This window comes from Rhinoraja longicauda, chromosome 4, assembly GCF_053455715.1.
Source record: "Rhinoraja longicauda isolate Sanriku21f chromosome 4, sRhiLon1.1, whole genome shotgun sequence".
NCBI classification, from domain to species: domain Eukaryota; kingdom Metazoa; phylum Chordata; class Chondrichthyes; order Rajiformes; family Arhynchobatidae; genus Rhinoraja; species Rhinoraja longicauda.
In genome coordinates, this window is record NC_135956.1 from 29,664,836 (window position 1) to 29,680,325 (window position 15,490).

General features: G+C 38.9%; 1 protein-coding gene across 2 annotated transcripts in view; it reads right to left on the bottom strand.

The window, feature by feature from the left end:
* ca8 (carbonic anhydrase VIII) overlaps positions 1 to 15,490 on the bottom strand; it is a 90,403-nt gene that overhangs the window by 11,117 nt on the left and 63,796 nt on the right. For both annotated transcript variants that reach the window (XM_078398567.1, XM_078398568.1), the window contains exon 9: positions 8,872 to 9,039. In XM_078398567.1, the coding sequence (XP_078254693.1) occupies positions 8,905 to 9,039 (135 nt within the window). In that variant the 3' untranslated portion in view covers positions 8,872 to 8,904. The remainder of the gene's footprint in view (positions 1 to 8,871; positions 9,040 to 15,490) is intronic.

A 15,490-nucleotide genomic window follows, 5' to 3' on the forward strand; every position in this document is an offset into this window, starting at 1 on the left:
CATATCACGATTACATCCATATGGCTATTGTCTACACGTTCAGCAGATCTGCCAGAACTGTTGGAATCGAGCAGCATGAGGAAAAAGGTTATTTCAGCAAATAGGCTATCTAGACATAAATAACATCACTGGGACCCAACGAAAGCCAGTATTGCTTCCCCAACATAGCGACACAGCAGGACATAACATGATAACAAGTTATTTCTTCAAACAGGGTGGCAGGCATGCATCACTGGGACAAGGAAAGATTGGGGCTTCTTGACAAAGATCAGATGAAGCACAACGAGGAAACAAATTTAAAATTGGTTGCGGAAAGCCAAATAAACCCCGGGAAAGAAATGAAGCAGTAACAAAAAAGTTAAATGTTTATGGCCGCAAGAGAGTAGAGCTAACAATTATTGATCATCACACCCCCTTTTATCCTGAATGTGTTGGATCTAATTTTTTTTCTCAAGTGCGAAATAATTGGGCAATTGTCAAGTTCACACTTTTACATTAATTTTGGAGCTGGATCTGCTGCCAAGAACTTTATAGTACTGCATTATGAGGTGCACCGAGCCACGTCCAACTAAAAAGGTCATCTCACAACCCGCAAAAACTGGAGTGGAAGCAAATCATCCGTAATCCGAAGGAACTGCTTAAGAAATTGTGCTGTTGTGCTTGCTTTTCAATTGTTCCAACACTAGATGGAGCTCTAACCTCCAAGCTCTGACTGCATTTTTTTTAGGTCAAGGGTTCTCAACCTGGGGTAAATTTACCCCCAGGAGGTAAATTTCACCTACCCAGGGGATAAATTTGTTGATTCTGGATTTGTACATATTGACTAACTGTGTTTGGTTCTGGTATACCGGTATCTGTTCATCAGTAGTTGTTCATAAATAAGTGAGATAACATTGTTATGTGCTATTATTATTGTTATTTGAACTTAAAATAATAATTTTTAAAACAGTATTTTAAAATTTCCCCTTTGTCGGTTGCTTTATCATGGTAGAAGTGTAAACTCAAATTACTGAACAAAACAGGATGGGGGTAAATTTACTTTTGAAAAGTTGCAAAGGGGTAAACGGGATGAAAAAGGTTGGGAACCCCCTGCCTTAGACCAATTACTTTGGCAGTTTTTTTAATGCAAGTTATGCTTAAATTTTTATTTCACTTCTTTTCTGATAAAATTATTTGGTCACAAATTACATTTTTCTAATTCCATTCGGCAATATATATTTTTTAATTACTATATGTTTTATGCTGCTCACCAACTTGAACTTTTGAACCCGATGTAGGTGGAACAGACAATTAAAAGAGAAATCAAAAGGAAAAAAAATGTCTCAAAAGAAAAGCAATGGGAAGAACAGGAAAGATGCAAGTGGTAAGGCGAGCAGAATTCAGGGTGGGAAGGATTGGGGCTGAATGAAAGGGGCTCAAGCAGTAGCAGTGTACAAGATGTTGCAGAACCTGGTTTTTAGTTGATCTGACCGCTTGCCATTGGATCAATATTTCACTCTGTTAAGCCCGCTTAATAGCCATCCCACAACAAAGGAAATTCTGCACAGGCAATTTTTACTCCTCAATATCATGTTTAGAATCTGGAACATCTGGACTATTGTGGACAAGCTCAGCAGTGATCTCTGAACATCATTCTGTGTGCGATATGATGGGCGGTATTTGGTTATTCCAAAAGAACAAGACAGTGAGTATATCTCGAACAGCAAACCAAAAGAATAGTACAGATTTCATTTGCGATGCACAATAGTTAGTTTTGCATCTCCCCCTCTGGGATAATCTAACATTTCATGAATCATCGGCTCACTCAAATTGAATCAGTATCCTACAGTCATCAGTCCAAAAACTCCAATGTTGGGAGCCGTTAATAAAGCAAGGAAGATTTCTATTTAGAACTGAAGAAAACCTAGCAAGCATCCCACAGGGAGACAAACTAATCCTCCTGGATACTAATATCAGCAAATATGCAAACCTTTGGAAGTGGTGTTGGCATGCACTTATCAAAGAGACAAATGCAAGACATTACAGCAAAAAGACTCATCCAGGCAGGCAATCACAAGGATCACCTGCACCTTGACAAATGCCAACATCCCCCTGCCAAACTACCTTCTCAGCTACTATTATTTCCTTCAGACTGGCCCCAAAATAATGTTAGCAACTGAAAAATTGCTGCTAAAAAAGGCAATTGTCAAGAACCCGGTAAAGATAGCTCTTTTCAGACGATCAGACAAATCCCTACAAAAGCAGCTTCAGATAAGCAGAAAACGGTTGCAGAAAAGTTTCACAAGGGGATGTTACCAGGTCTGGAGTGCTCTGGTTTTGACGAAAGACTGGACAGGCTGAGACAGTTTTCTCTGTAGCATAGAAGATTGAGGGGTGATCTTTGAGAGTCCCATAAAAGTATAAAGTGGTGTAGATAAGTCTTTTTCTCAGGGTGGGAGTGTCTAAAACAATGCATAGGTTTAAGGTGAGAGGCAAAAGATTTATCAGAAACCGGAGGGGCATTTTTTCCCAACAGAGGTTGACGAGTATATGAAACAAGCTGCTAGAGAAAGTAGGAGAGGCGGGTACAATTACAATGTTTCAAAGACATTTGGACAGGTACATGGATAGAAATGATTTAGAGGGATATCAGCCAAAAGCAAGCAAGTGGGACTCATTCAGACATCTTGGCCAGCATGAACAAGTTGGACTGAAGAGTGTATTTCCATCCTACAAGATTATCATCATCTTGAAGATCACCTTAACGAAGGCCTATTTACAGACACTTGGCTTCTCTACTACAAAACGCCAAGAATGGTTTGATAATAATGACCTGAAAATCCAAAAGAAGAGGAGTAACAACTCCTTAAGGATGAAGGCATAAATCATACAAAACAATAACAAGCTGTTGTCAAAACTCAGGCATCGGTCCCACAGCCTAGTGCCTAAGGTTAGAAACCTGATTGATGACGACATCTCCTTGCAATTTAAATTTGACATAATCAGTTGCAGAAGTTTGTTTTTTTAAACAATCGCAAGGGTTAGGGTTTAGTAGCTGCAAAAATAAAAAATGCACAAATTCTTATGTTCAGAACACCGCAAATGTTCCTTGATCATTTTGAGAGTTCAAAGTCGAAGGGCCAAGGATTTCCAAAGGTCAGTGCATTTTCTTTTCCCCAGGGAGGCTTTGAACAGATTTTTGAATCTTTTTCTCTACCTGCCTGATAATATTTTTCCATGACAAAGCTTCGAACAGAAGGTCTGTTTTGCACCCAAGTCATACAGTGCAGATGCATAATGTCCAGGAACTTTCAAACTACAAATAAGCAAAGATGCAGTGTTCATTGGCAGCATATAAAAATGCCAAGTTACAACAACAGTATTACAGTATATTTTTATACTCCTAAAGTCAAAGGAATTCAGGAGTTGGAAAACAGATTTAAGCAATTATTTTTTATTGATAATACAAAAACATAAGGAGCAGCAAATTGAGGATATAGGCGTAGAGCTCTGGACTCACAGCTTTACAGTTTTTGGTCAGTCTAAAATACTGCCAAGATCAGAGGCTACAGCCATGAAAGAAAATAGACTGAAGGAGAAAGGACAAAAAAGGATCCAAGATATTTTAGGGATGTTACATAAAATAGCTCCTAAGCCCACACAACATGGAAATAAAAAGAAACTTGGGTAGAATCACAAGAATCGAGGCGAGCTTGCTGTGCTAGAGTGGTGTAAATTTCCCCAGTGTGGCATGGGCATGTCCTAAGGTAACTCCTTTTTGGAAAGACCTAAACAACTTTTTGGAACAATTGATGAATAAGAGCATACCATTGGATTCAAGGTTGTTTTTATTGGGAGATACTAAAGGAATATTACCAAGATTAATTTTAGATAAATATCAGGAAAGATTTCTCAAAATAGCAATAGCAATAGCAAAAAAATGTGTGGCGGTCACTTGGAAAGATCACAATGAAATAAGAATTGCAAGATGGTATGCAGAAATGCGTAGTTGTATCCCATTAGAAAAAGCTACTTATAATCTGAGAGATAAATATGATTTCTTTTTGAAACTTTGGAACCCATTCACTTTAAAACTAGGATTAAGAATTGGAAATATTTAATTTCAGGATTGTTTTGATACCCCTAAAAAGAATTTAATAAGAAATTAGCCGGAAGTGTTTCCTTCTTGTCTCCAGGTTCCCTTCTTTCTTCTTTCTTTCTTTCTTTCCTTTTTAAATTTTTTTATTTCTTTATCTTTTTCTTCTCCTTTTTCCTCTTTTTCTAACTGGGGGGGGTGGGGGGAGGGGGGTTGTGGGTGGGGAGATAATACAGAACAATACAGGTATAATCGAATTTAAATGTATAATCGAATTTATAATGTAGGTACCATCGCGTACTATGAGTTCATACATGTATTTGTTTTGTTAAAATTTAAATAAAAATTTTTAAACATTTTTTTTTAATCCCCAGTGTGGGACGAATAAAGGAATACATTATTATTATTAAGATGAATAACTGAGGTTCCTTCTTATTTCAGGCAAGAGGCCAATATGCAAACCTAAATCCTGGTGACCTACATCAGGGTTTTTACAGGAACCCAGAGGCTATTTTTAAATGGGTTGACAGGGCCAGAAGCTGGATTCAATGGATTGTGATTTGATGCAGTCAAATACAAAATTGTAACCCCATTCCACCCACCAACCTCAATAAGGCAGGCATCTCTGCAGAAGCCAGTTCATTCCCACATGAAGCAAATCAACTCAAATCAGAACAAGCCAACATGAAAGAAATCCATTTAATCCACCCATTGAAAAAGTCAGCCAAGAGTATTTCCATCCCTAGATTTGTGTTCCTATTTGTAAATGTTACAATGTTCACTCATTAATGCTTCAATCAGCTTGCCAAGAGCAATAAAACTAATTTAAAACGAATGCACTATTCAGCTTTATATTTTACTGCTCCTTGCAGAACATTAAAAAATAGATAAGATTTAGAATGTTTAAAAAGCATTACAAGTACAGGACACAAAGAAATGCATTAGAGTATCTTCAAATATACAATCACAAACTGCTAAATGTACAAGAATACTTTCACCATATTTTCGCCAATCACACATCAACTAGACTTGGAAATTCATCCTGCTAATGTTCATTCCATCAGCAGGTGGAATATAGTGTAGCAAAGTGTGGAGTCATGCATTTTGACAGTAGGAATAAAGGCCTAGACTATTTTCTAAATGGGGAGGTGCAAAGGGACTTGGGAGTGCTGGTTCAGGATGCCCAAAAAGTTAATCTGCAAGTCGAATCGGCAGAAAAGAAAGCAAACTTTATGCTAGTATTTATTTCAAGAGGGCTTGTATACAAAAGCAGGGATGTAATGCTGAGGCTCGAAATGGCGCTGGTAAGGCCACATTTGGAATATTGTGAGCGATTTTGGGCACCATACCTGAGGAAGGATGTGCTGGCTCTGAAGAGGGTCCAGAGGAGGTTTACAAGAATGATCCCAGGAATGAGTGGGTTAACCTATGATGAGCATTTGACGGCACTGGGCCTGTACTCGCTAGAGCTTAGAAGAATGAGGGGGGACCACATTAAAACCTACAGAATAGTGAAAGGCTTGGATAGAGTGGATGTGGAGAGGATGTTTCCACTAGTCGCAGAGTCTAGGGCTAGAGGTCACAGCCTCATAATTAAAGGACATTCTTTTAGGAAGGAGGAGGAGACATTTCTTTAGTCAGAGGGTGGTGAATCTGTGGAATTCTTTGCCACAGAAGGTTGTGGAGGCCAAGTCTGTGGATATTTCAAGGGATATGGGGAGAAAGCAGGAATGGGGTTGTATTTGTGTTTTTTATAACATTTTGTGTTTATTAGTTATTTTAGCATATTATCATGTTACTTTGTATCCTGCTGTAATACTTTTGTACACCAGGGGATTGTCCTGAGATGAATGTTGGAGTTTACGTATATGGACTGGGAGGTGCCATGGGCGGGGTCAGATTATGAGTATAATTTGCCCAGCACTGACATAATGCTTCAGTGTGACAACGAGGAGTCTACTGAACACAGGGTTTAGTAGCCATACGATAGAAGCCTGCTGAGATATAGGGCCTTAGCAGTAACAGGTCGCGAAGGAACGAGGGTAAGATAATATCTTACCAGATTAACAAACAGATGGATGACAGTGGATATGCCAATCTTTGTATTATTGCTTCAATAAACGATTAATGATACTCAGACGTCGTGAAGATCTTTCTGTTGTTATCTGCGTGGAAGAAATATCGCTCCCTTTCCTTCGTCAAACGGTAAGCTTTGGGGCTTTATAGGGAAGACTAAAGTTGCCGCTACAAGTGTAAGATCTTATCTTTGACCTAAAGTGATTTCTTGCATAAACCTTCCTCAGCCAGAGTGAATAGATCAAGAGCTATCCGCGGTGAGAGAAGATAAGAGTAATCTTCTGCGTAAATCTGACTTCGGAGAGAGGAAAGCTTCAAAAGCCGGTACAGCATCAGGCTTTATAGAAAAGCTGGTTTTCGGAAGTTTTATAAGAAAACTACGACTGAAAACTGTATTTTGTCGATGGTGGAAAACTAAATTAATTCATCATAGCAAAACTGAAGATGACTATCCAGAAATCTTTGTTACAAATGGAACTACCCTGGATGGTGAACTGAGAAGAGATCACGACAGCAGGGATGGAAATAGCTGCCCTGCTGCCAATCGAATAAGTATTGCAAGCCAAGAGGAGCCTCTGGTCAAGCAATACAATCACAACTTCATAATGGGAAAATCCAGAATTGACACAATGCTGCGAAAAGAATTACAGCTTCAACTGGACAAATCCATTTTCTGGGCCGATAGCACAACGGTGCTCGTACATTAACAACGAAACCAAACACTTTCAAATATTTGTAGCAAACAGAATCTCCTTCGTAAGGGATGCTACTGATGTATCACAATGGAGATATGTTAGTACAAAGGAAACTCCTGCAGGTGAAGCATCAAGAGGACCGACAGCAGACCGCTTCATATGCTGGAAGAGAAGATTGAAGAAGATTCTGTCTAATGAGCAGAATATGGGAGACTGTACCAGGTGCACAAGGTTCTGTGTTCAACTTCGGACTATGAGCAACTTCTTGGAAAGACCGATAACGAGGATATGTCTGCTCCTGGAAGCTGATACCCGAGTACAGCAAAGACTGTTGACCATGAAGATTGAAGAATCACTATAGTAGATTAGATGTCAATATATAGTGCATGCCTTTTGATTATGTAATGCATTTTTTATGGCTCCTTTTAATGTTTATTAGTAATTGTTGCGTTATACACTTAGAACAATTAGGGGCTGGTGTATAGAAACCATTTTATGTTTATTAGTTATTTTAGCATATTATCATATTACTTTGTAACCTGCTGTAATATTTTTGTACACCAGGGGATTGTCCTGGGATAAATTTATCCCAGTTTACATATATGGACTGGGAGGTTGCCATGGGCGGGGTCAGATTATGTGTATAATTTGCCCAGCACTGACGTAATGCTTCAGTGTGACAACGCAGAGTCTACTGAACACAGGGTTAGTAGCCATACGATGGAAGCCTGCTGAGATATAGGGTCTTAGCAGTAACAGGTCGCGAAGGAACGAGAGTAAGATAATAAGATCTTACCAGATTAATAAACAGATTGATGATCTTTGTGTTATTGCTACAATAAATGATTAACAATACTGAGACGTCGTGAAGATCTTTCTGTTGTTATCTGCGTGAAAGAAATATCGCTCCATTTCCTTCGTCAAACGGTAAGCTTTGTGGCTTTATAGGGAAGACTAAAGTTGTCGCTATTGGGGTATTGGGGTATTGATTTTGGATGATCAGCCATGATTATATTGAATGGCGGTGCCAGCTCGAAGGGCCAAATGGCCTACTCCTGCACCTATTTTCTAATTTTCTCTTTTTAAGGCAGATATATATAAATTCTTGATTAATACAGGAGTCAGAGGTTATGGGGAGAAGGCAGGAGAATAAGGTTAGGAAGGAGATAGATCAGCCATGACTGAATGGTGGAGTAGACATGATGGGCCGAATGGCCTAATTCTACACCTATCACATGACCTTATGACCTACCAGCCCATCTCAAACCCCAATGATAAAACTAAAGATAGTTTAAATTTCCTCAGCATTATACAGCATTTCAAGCACATGAAGTTGGTTCAAATGGAATGGCTGCAATGCAAAGATCAATTTCAAGACAAAACACACAAACTCAATGTGTAACTGTATAAACACAGTTTGAAAATCCTTAAGTCACTTGTACTTCACATCTTGGACTTTTCATTATAAACTCAAAATGATTACAGTTGAATGTCGATCAAATTATGTTATTAACTAACAGACTGTTTTTTTAAAAATCTAAAAAACAAACATGCCCAATGGAAAACTGGAATAATTGGAGTTTTTCTTCAATTTGTTTGATACAAAAAAAGTGATAATAATAACCCATCTAAAATTGGATAACATCGCATTGGACTGCATTAGTCAAGGAAAAAATTGAGCACAGTATACTATTTACCTGTTCTGTATAAAATGTTCATGTAACTTAAAGAAATGGAAACACATTTACTGTGAAAATCTGTGAGGAATTTTGCTCCAATGTTTAGAGATGTTGAGATTTTCTTTAATGTCGATTTATTCACAATGTTTCAGAAAAGAACCATAGATTATAAAAGTAGAAGTGTACTAATCTCTAATTTAAGGGCAATCATATCTGTATGTGGCAAACTTGTCCAGCAGAGCTAAAGGTCTACAAAAACTTAAATAAACCTGTAGCAACTAGACTCCAGCAAATTCTTTTGAGTAACATTAATAACATGTTTGAAGCAGAAATGTTTGAGGGTTACCTGAAGCCAGTTATGTATATTATTGCTGATTCTTTATTGGAATGCAGCTCTGATGATTCGGTCACTGAGTGGCTGAGTTGGTCTAAAGTTGTCTCCTAAAATCCCATCACATCCTTCATGTAGTTCTGCTCCCTTTGTGTGAGAACGTACCCTTCTAAACTCTTCTATCTGGAAAGAATGAAATTGGAAGCAAAGAAACTAAAAAAACATATAATAAATATGTTATGCTATTAATATCTTTACATCTGATATTCTGATCTTGTGTGCCAATGATTACTGTGGCCACAACTTGCATATCTTGTGCCTTTGGATAGCAACTTCAAGTTGTTCAGGTTGTGAAAATTTAACCAGTGTTAACTTGGTCATTATCTACCCTTGCAGCACATTTATGGCTTCACTTTCCAATGCGCAACTTCTAGTGATTCGTAAATTTGTATCGAGGTCTGACAAGAGTGCACTGGCCTGAAATGCTACTTCTGATTCTCTCCCTTCAGATGCTGCCTGAATATTTTCAGCATTTCATTTTTTTTTTAAATTATAGAATCACATGAACAAAGTATAATACAAATTAATTGATGGCAGGTAAAATTCCAACAAATTATAGCAAAAAGGAATTCTGGAAAATTCCTTAAGTTGGCAAAAAAATTAAAGTAAGCCCTTTGCACAATATGTCTAGTAAAAAGCAACTGTTCAATTAATAATTATCTACCTATAATATCAGACAAGAAATTGTTCAGAACTGGAAATAGGAACAGAACTCTTGTGCAATTAGCCCACATACTTTTAAACCACTGAAGATCCCAAGAGACATTGGTCCTCAGACCTTATAATCATGAGTAATGCCATCTGCTGGTTCTGATATTGGATTTTGATGCTCATCATCTAAAGTGGCTAACACAGTAGGAGAAAAAAGGCTTGCACCATTAACCATATGTTAATCAGCCCCCCCACATCCCTCACCTGCTTCCACCTATCACCCACCCCCACCTCTCTTCAAACCTTCTCCCTCCCACTCCAGTCAGTTTGAAGAAGGGTCCTGACCATAGATCAGTAGATTTTGTTTACTTAGATTTTCAGAAAGCCTTTGATAAGGTGACACAAGTTAGGCTGCTAAGGAAGATGACAGCCCACAGTATCAAAGGGCAGATACCAGCATGGATAGCAGGTTAGCTGGATGGCAGAACACATAGAGTGGCTATAAAGGGGGCTTTTTCTGATGGGCTGCCAGTGACTAGTGGAGTTCTGCAAGGGGCGGTTACTCCACGATGTACAGTATATTAATGATTTGGACGAGGGGATTGAAGGTGTTATGGCCAAGTTTGTGGATGACACGAAAATAGGTGGAGGGGTAAGTAGTGTAGAGAAAGCAGGGACTCTGCAGATGGACTTAGACTGGTTGGGAGAGTGGGCAGAGAAGTGGCAGATGGAATATAGTGTAGAAAAGTGTGGAGTCATGCATTTTGGCAGTAGGAATAAAGATATAGGCTATTTTCTAAATGGGGAGAGAATCCAGAAATCGGAGGTGCAAAGGGACTAGGGAGTGCTGGTACAGGATTCCCAAACAGTTAATCTGCAAGTCGAATCAGTATTAAAGAAAGCAAACTCAATGCTAGTATTTATTTCAAGAAGGCTTGTGTACAAAAGCAGCGATGTAATGGTGAGGCTCTTTAAGGCACTGGTAAAGCCATATTTGGAATATTGTGAGCAATTTTGGGCACCATATCTGAGGAAGGATGTGCTGGCTCTGGAGAGGGTCCAGAGGTGGTTTACAAGAATGATCCCAAGAATGAGTAGGTTAACATATGATGGTAGTTTGTCAGCACTGAGCCTGTACTCGCTGGAGTTTAGAAGAATGAGGGGGGACCTCATTGAAACATACAGAATAGTGAAAGGCTTGGATAGAGTGGATGTGGAGAGGATGCTTCCATATCGAGTGGATGTGGAGAGTCTAGGACTGGAGGTCATAGCCTCAGAATTAAAGGACGTTCTTTTCGGAAGGAAATGAGGAGACATTTCTTTAATCAGTGGGTGGTGAATCTGTGGACTTCTTTCCCACAGAAGGCTGTGCAGGCCAAGTCAGTGGATTTTTTAAGGCAGAGATAGATGGATTCTTGATTAGTACAGGTGTCAGTGGTTATGGGGAGAAGGCAGGAGAATGGGGTTAGGAGGGAGAGAGATCAGGCATGATTGAATGGCAGTGTAGACTTGATGGGCCGAATGGCCTAATTCTCCTCCTATCACTTATGACTGAAAACATTGATTATCCATGTTCTCCAGTGCTACCTGACCCGATGAGTTGCTCCAGCACTTTGCAACTCTTTTGGTAAACCAGCATTTGCAGTTCCTCTTGTCCAGCATGAAGCAAGAGGTGTTTTATGCAAATAGTGAAGGCTGCAATTCCATGGCTGCAATAATGTTGGGATGGAAGGTGGCAGACAAGGTCAGGAAACATTTGTTGTGAATACCTTAGTACCACTGATGTGATTGCCTTGTTAATTCATTTCAAAGGGCAATTAACAGGCAACTAAATTGTATGCATCGGCTAACATGTGTAGGGCCGACTGCAGCGAGAACACACTTCCTTCTGTGAAGGGCATTATTGAACCAGTTGGGTTGTTAAGATAATCCTGTAGTTTCACTATTATCTTTACTTTCCAGGTTAGTTATTAACTGAATGTAAATGGTGGGATTTGAACTTGGTTGCTGGCAACATCAGTTCAGGCCTCTGCATACAAGTCCTATTATGCAGCCACTGTGTTACTCTGCCCCATGAATTCCTTCTTTAAAAATAAAGAGACAGGATTATCAATCAGATAGGTCATTTAAAAAAAATGTATGAGTGTACAATAATAAAATTAGCCTTTTTTTTCAAATAACAATGAAAGTCACATTGCCCGACAGTAAGAAGTGTTCCATTATAACATTCTGGGAATTTAGAATGTCTAAATTATAGCAAATGCTTTAAACATTTTTGTTCACCGTTAAAAATTTTCAAGAATTCCTTATTGGCATCCAATGGTTCATTCCCGTGTCGTTTGGAGGCAGTATCTTACTGCACAATGTTTTACTGACAATACATTAAGATAACAGTTGTCTATATTAAATTACACTGGATCAGCAGCCAGAGCACCAAGCAATTTTCAGATCACAATACAAGATCCACATTTTCAATTTTCATAAAAATATGGAATTTATTACCTGCATTTATTTTTGCTTTATCTAAACTATTGTTTTTAAAAAAAGTGCTTAGAATGGGAATAGCACGATAGGTAATATATCTGGGTTACTGCCATAATACCTTTCCAAAAAAGGAAAGGTTTGCTTGCTTGATAAAGGATGGATAGTTTGAGGTAACCCCCACTCACATTGACCAACCCAATGCTATCCTTCCAAATGCACAATAATGTTATGACTATAGCCAATGACCAAGGCCTCAATTCTGCATCTGTCCTGCAAGCAAAGCATTAAGATAGACACAAAATGCTGGAGTAACTCAGCGGGACAGGCAGCATCTCTGCAGAGAAGGAATGAGTGGCACTTAGGGTCAAGACCCTTCTTTAGAATAGTCAATAGACAATAGACAATAGACAATAGGTACAGGAGTAGGCCATTCGGCCCTTCGAGCCAGCACCACCATTCAATGTGATCATGGCTGATCATTCTCAATCAGTACCCCGTTCTCCCCATACCCAAACGAGAGATTGTTTCCCTCTCCCCTGACCAGTCTGAAGAAGGGTCTCGACCCAAAATGTCGCCCATTCCTTCTCCCCAGAGATGCTGCCTGTCCCGTGGAGTTACTCTAACATTTTGTGTCTATCTTCGGTTAAAACCAGCATCTGTAGTTCCTTCCTACACAAAGCATTTCAAGATCCTGTTCCCACTATCGCTCTGACAGCTTGTGCTGTCAATGGCCTGGTTTCTGATGTCAGTTATCAAAGACATTTAAAACAGTTGAAATTGATTTAAGTCATGTCATTAGTGATAGGAGTAGAATTAGGCCATTCGGCCCATCAAGTCTACACCACTCAATCATGGCTGATCTATCTCTCCCTCCTAACCCCATTCTCCTGCCTTCTCCCCATAACCTTTGACACCTGTACTAATCAAGAATCTATCTCCGCCTTGAAAATATCCACAGACTTGGCCTCCACAGCCTTCTGTGGCAAAGAATTCCACAGATTCACCACCCTGACTAAAGAAATTTCTCACCATCAACTTCCTAAAAGAATGTCCTCTAATTCTGAGTAACTGATTAAAATTAAAATACTATATGCAAACATTAAGCAACTTATTTATTTTTAAATACAATGATTAAGAAAAAGCACAAAACTTACCTTTAATGAATGAATGATTGAATTCACCAACTAGAACTGGTGTAAGGAGAGGAACCAGATAAGAAATCTACCCAGCCTGCAACACAGCGACTCATGGAGTGGAGCAAGGAGTCAGACGTGCCTGCATCTAGCTCATTACACACTTCTGAGCCACAGGCCAGAGCAATCTACCTCAATGTGTTAAAGACCTCTTGCCAGCAGAGTAACTAATCAATGCATTTCTCATGAAAATAAATTATGCTTTGAGCTAAAATTGACCTGAATACATTTTGTTTTTGTTGGTATGGAGTTGAAACACTGATCTGCTAAACAGAAATTGTATGAAAGGATGAGTAAAATTCATTTTAAATTTTTCTATGATAAGAACCTTCACCAATGAAATATTATGGGCTCAATGTCAAATTCATTGACATTGACAAGGTTGGATGGAACTATTCACTATTTGTTTTTTTTATTCTGTTGGATTTCAGAGTTCATTATTGTCAAGGTTTTTAATGAAAGCCATCAAAATGGAAACCTTGCATCAGTGGTAAGCAAATTATCGGAGTGGATTTTGACAATCAGGATCCATATGCATTTGTAAAGGCAAGGACTGATTAAAGATAGTCAGCATGGCTTTATGCGTGGGAATTATGTCTCACCAATCTTAGTTTTTTTGAAGTGCTGACAAGAAGATTGATGTGGGTGGTGTGGTTGACGTTGTCCATATGAACTTTAGCAAGGTCTTTGACAAGTAACTTCATGGTCAGCTAGTTTGGAAGGTTAGATCTTCCAAATGATTCAGGGTGAGCTAGCCACTTGGATACAGAATTAAAGGTAGGACACAGGGTGGTGAAAGTAGAGGGTTCTTTTTCAGTAACGAGTGGTGTGCCATTGGGAGTACCAGGACACTGCTTTTCATTTATATTAATTAGTTATTTGAGAATGTGGGTGGCATGGATTGTAAGTTTCAAGATGACACCCAAAATTGGTGATACATTGAACAGTGAAGAAGGTTATTTATGCAGATCTTGATCAAGTAGGTCAATGGGTTGAAGTATGACTCATGTGGTTTAATTCAGATCAATGCAAGGTGTTACATTTTGGTAAGACAAACCAGGGCAGATTAGCATGGTAAATGGTAGCGTCACAGGGATTGTTGCAGAACAGAAAGTGGTGCACGTACATTGATCCATGAAAGGACAACACAAGTGGATAGGTTATTGAAGATATCATTTAGCATGCTTACCTTCCTCAATCAGGGCATTGAGTACAGTATTGGTACCTCGTGATACAAGATGCTGGTAAAAGTTAACATTTAGAGTACTTCTGCAGTTCTGGTTGCCCTGCTATAGGAAGGATATAAACTAGAAAGGCTGCAAAAACATTCAAGGATATTACCGGAAGAGAAGGAGTGAGTTATAAAGAAAGGCTGGATAAGCCAGGAACTTTATCCTTGAAGTGTAGGAGGCTAAGAGGTGATCTTAAAAGGTTTAGGGATGATCTTAAAAATCATGAGGGACTTAGACAAGGTGAATAATCACAGCCTTTTCCTAAAGATAGGGAAATCTAAAATAAGAAGGCATAGGTTTATACTGAGAGGGGAATGATTTAACACGGGACAACTTTGTTTAAAACAGAGGGTGGTGTCCATATGGAACGAGCTGCCAGAGGAAGTGGTAGAGGTGGGTACAATTACAACATTAAAAAAAGACACTTGGACAGGTACATGGACAGAAAAAGTTTAGAGGGATATGGGCTAGTCACAGGCAAATGGCACTAGCTTGGCCAGGCAACTTGGTTGGCATGGTCACTGGGCTGCAGGGCCACTTCCTTGCTATTTAGCTCTATGAGTTTAGTTTTTTTTTAAATCTGCAATAGTCAGGCGAGCTAGAAATATCCCATTGCTCAATATCAATGGCGTTGCAAACTAACATCAGTAACATGTTAGCGGGTCACTGTGTCACAGATGTTATAGGGCCTTGTTTTGCACAAGAGTTGTTTCACTTAATTCCTATATCCTTAAAGTAACTACACAATGTTTCATTGTCCATACAGCATCAGAAAAACATTTAAGTTGTAAAGGTGTTAATTCATACAAATTCTCTCTAATCCTAAAATGATTAGGATGAGCTGCATGCATGTGTCAAGATAATTTGATTGTTTAATTCAACCATAGATGGGTAAAATTTAAAGAGCCATATTTCTAATTTGTGGCTAAAATTTAGGATATAGACAATGTCTCATTACACAACTTCAAACAATGACATTCACTAGCTAAAGTAGAAAACACACAATGTGGCATT